The 2,071-nt window shown below is 27.7% G+C and overlaps 1 protein-coding gene across 1 annotated transcript in view; it reads right to left on the reverse strand.

The window, feature by feature from the left end:
* LOC107619865 overlaps positions 1 to 710 on the reverse strand; it is a 2,891-nt gene extending 2,181 nt beyond the window's left edge. The window contains exon 1 of the mRNA XM_016322103.2: positions 320 to 710. Coding sequence (XP_016177589.1) covers positions 320 to 636 — 317 coding nt within the window. The 5' untranslated portion in view covers positions 637 to 710. The remainder of the gene's footprint in view (positions 1 to 319) is intronic.

Below are 2,071 nucleotides of genomic sequence, written 5' to 3' on the forward strand. Positions count from 1 at the left end.
CACTGAAAATTTATTTTATAATATAATAAGTCAATTAAATTTTAAAATAAAAATAATATTCAATATATAAATTGATTATATATAAATGTAAACTCATATGCAGTTAATTTCATGTGAAATTAAAATCTAAGAATTGTTAAATAACAATTTAATCAAATCATTTAACGATTTTTAGCTAGTTAAAAACTTCACATAAAATTAACTGCATGTGAATTTTCACTTTATATATAATAGCTGGTGTGATATGATGACAGAAATAAAATTCAATAATATATACCGCTAAAATGTGAAAAAAAAATAATAAGAAAGAAAGACAAACTCATGGTCTCTGAGAGTCCAATCAGCAGTGAGGCAATCGGGTTGATGATGATGATGAGCATGCATGTAGGGTTGGAAGAAGAAGCTGCTACTATTATTATTAGAACCTTGATAATGATAATAAGAAGGATTAGCAGAAGGATCATAGATATGCATTGAAGGTGGCCACACACTAGTAGTAGTAACATGGTTCTGAAAATCGGACAGGACCGGATCGACCACAGCAAAGTTAAGGATTGTTGGTCCATCTGAAAATCTTGATGGTGGTGGAGGAGATGCTGCTCCTTCTGTAAGATCAATAATTTCAGGAGGCACCATTGTGGTAGAGAGAGAAAGAGTAGTATGAATCTATGAAGAATAGTGTGTGTATAGCGGTGGACGTGCTTATATTCAGGATGAGTTACTCAAACCCTACTATGGACTATAAATAAATTAAACTATATTTTTTGTATGCTTTACCATTTTTTTTAAAATATCTATAATTTTTAACTTTATTTAATTTTGTTCTTAATGTTTTTGATAAATTTAATTTTGTCTTTAATGCTTTTGAATTTGGGTCAAAACTATCTTAAATGTTTTTAAATTTGTTATTAATATTTTGGATAGAATTAGGCTTGGTTTGGTAAAGTTTTTCGAAGAGGTGTTTGTGCTTTTTAAAAGTTCAAACTCCTCATTTTGTGTTTGGTTAATAAAAAAGACCATGTGCTTGTGCTTGCGGCTTTTAAAAGATCGGGTACTTTTGAAAGCACTTAAAATAGAGCTTTTTAAAGTTGGCTTGTGCTTTTCAAAATTTAAAAGTCTAATATAACCTCATATGTTAACTAATTTTCAAATTTAATACTTACATTTATGTCTATTATAATATTTTTAAATTTTAAAAGCTATTTTACCAAACACAATTGATGTTGCTTGTGTTTATTGGAAGCTATTTTTAATTTGATTTAAAAAACCATCTTTTAAAAGTTAACTTTTATTTTTTATAAGTTACTTTTAAAAAATAAAGATTTTACCAAACTAAACCTTAATGTCTATCAATATTTTTGAGACAAATTAAAAAATTAAGAACAAAATTAAATGAATTAAACTCTACGAATATCTTTCAAAAAATCACAAATATTAAAAATAAAAATTTATTTTACTTTAAAAAATTTAAGTATTTAAATAATTCTTCCTTAAATATATTTTATTAGATAAGGAGTACTCACTACAAAAAAAAAGACCTATAGTCACATTAAAAAACCGTGACTATAACTAATAAAAAAGGTGACCATAGATCTATGGTCATGATTTTGGACCTATGGTCACGGTTTTTTACTGTGACCTATTCTGTTGTGGCCCTAGATCTATGATCACGATTTTTTTATCTATAGTCACGGTTTCTATAGTTACGGTTTCAATTTTCAAATTCTGACACTTTAGACCACATTTTTTCAACGTGATCATAGGTTAATCTATGGTCACACCTAAAAATCGTGACCATATCCTTATCTATGTTCATGGTTTTCACTGTGACCATAATCTTTATAGTCACCCCTCCTTAAAACCGTTTTCACTGTGACCATAGCCTTATCCATGGTTACAGTTTTCACCTCATCCCATCTATGGTCACCCCTTCTTAAAACCGTAACAATAACTTATCTATGATCACCCTATTTAAAAAAATTGTGAGCATAACTTACTCTATTTTATTAGATAAGAAGTACTCTGTATTTGTTATTAATTAAAAAAATTTAATTTGTCATTTATTATATAT

Source organism: Arachis ipaensis, chromosome B10 (genome assembly GCF_000816755.2).
Source record: "Arachis ipaensis cultivar K30076 chromosome B10, Araip1.1, whole genome shotgun sequence".
In the NCBI taxonomy this organism is placed as follows: Eukaryota; Viridiplantae; Streptophyta; class Magnoliopsida; order Fabales; family Fabaceae; genus Arachis; species Arachis ipaensis.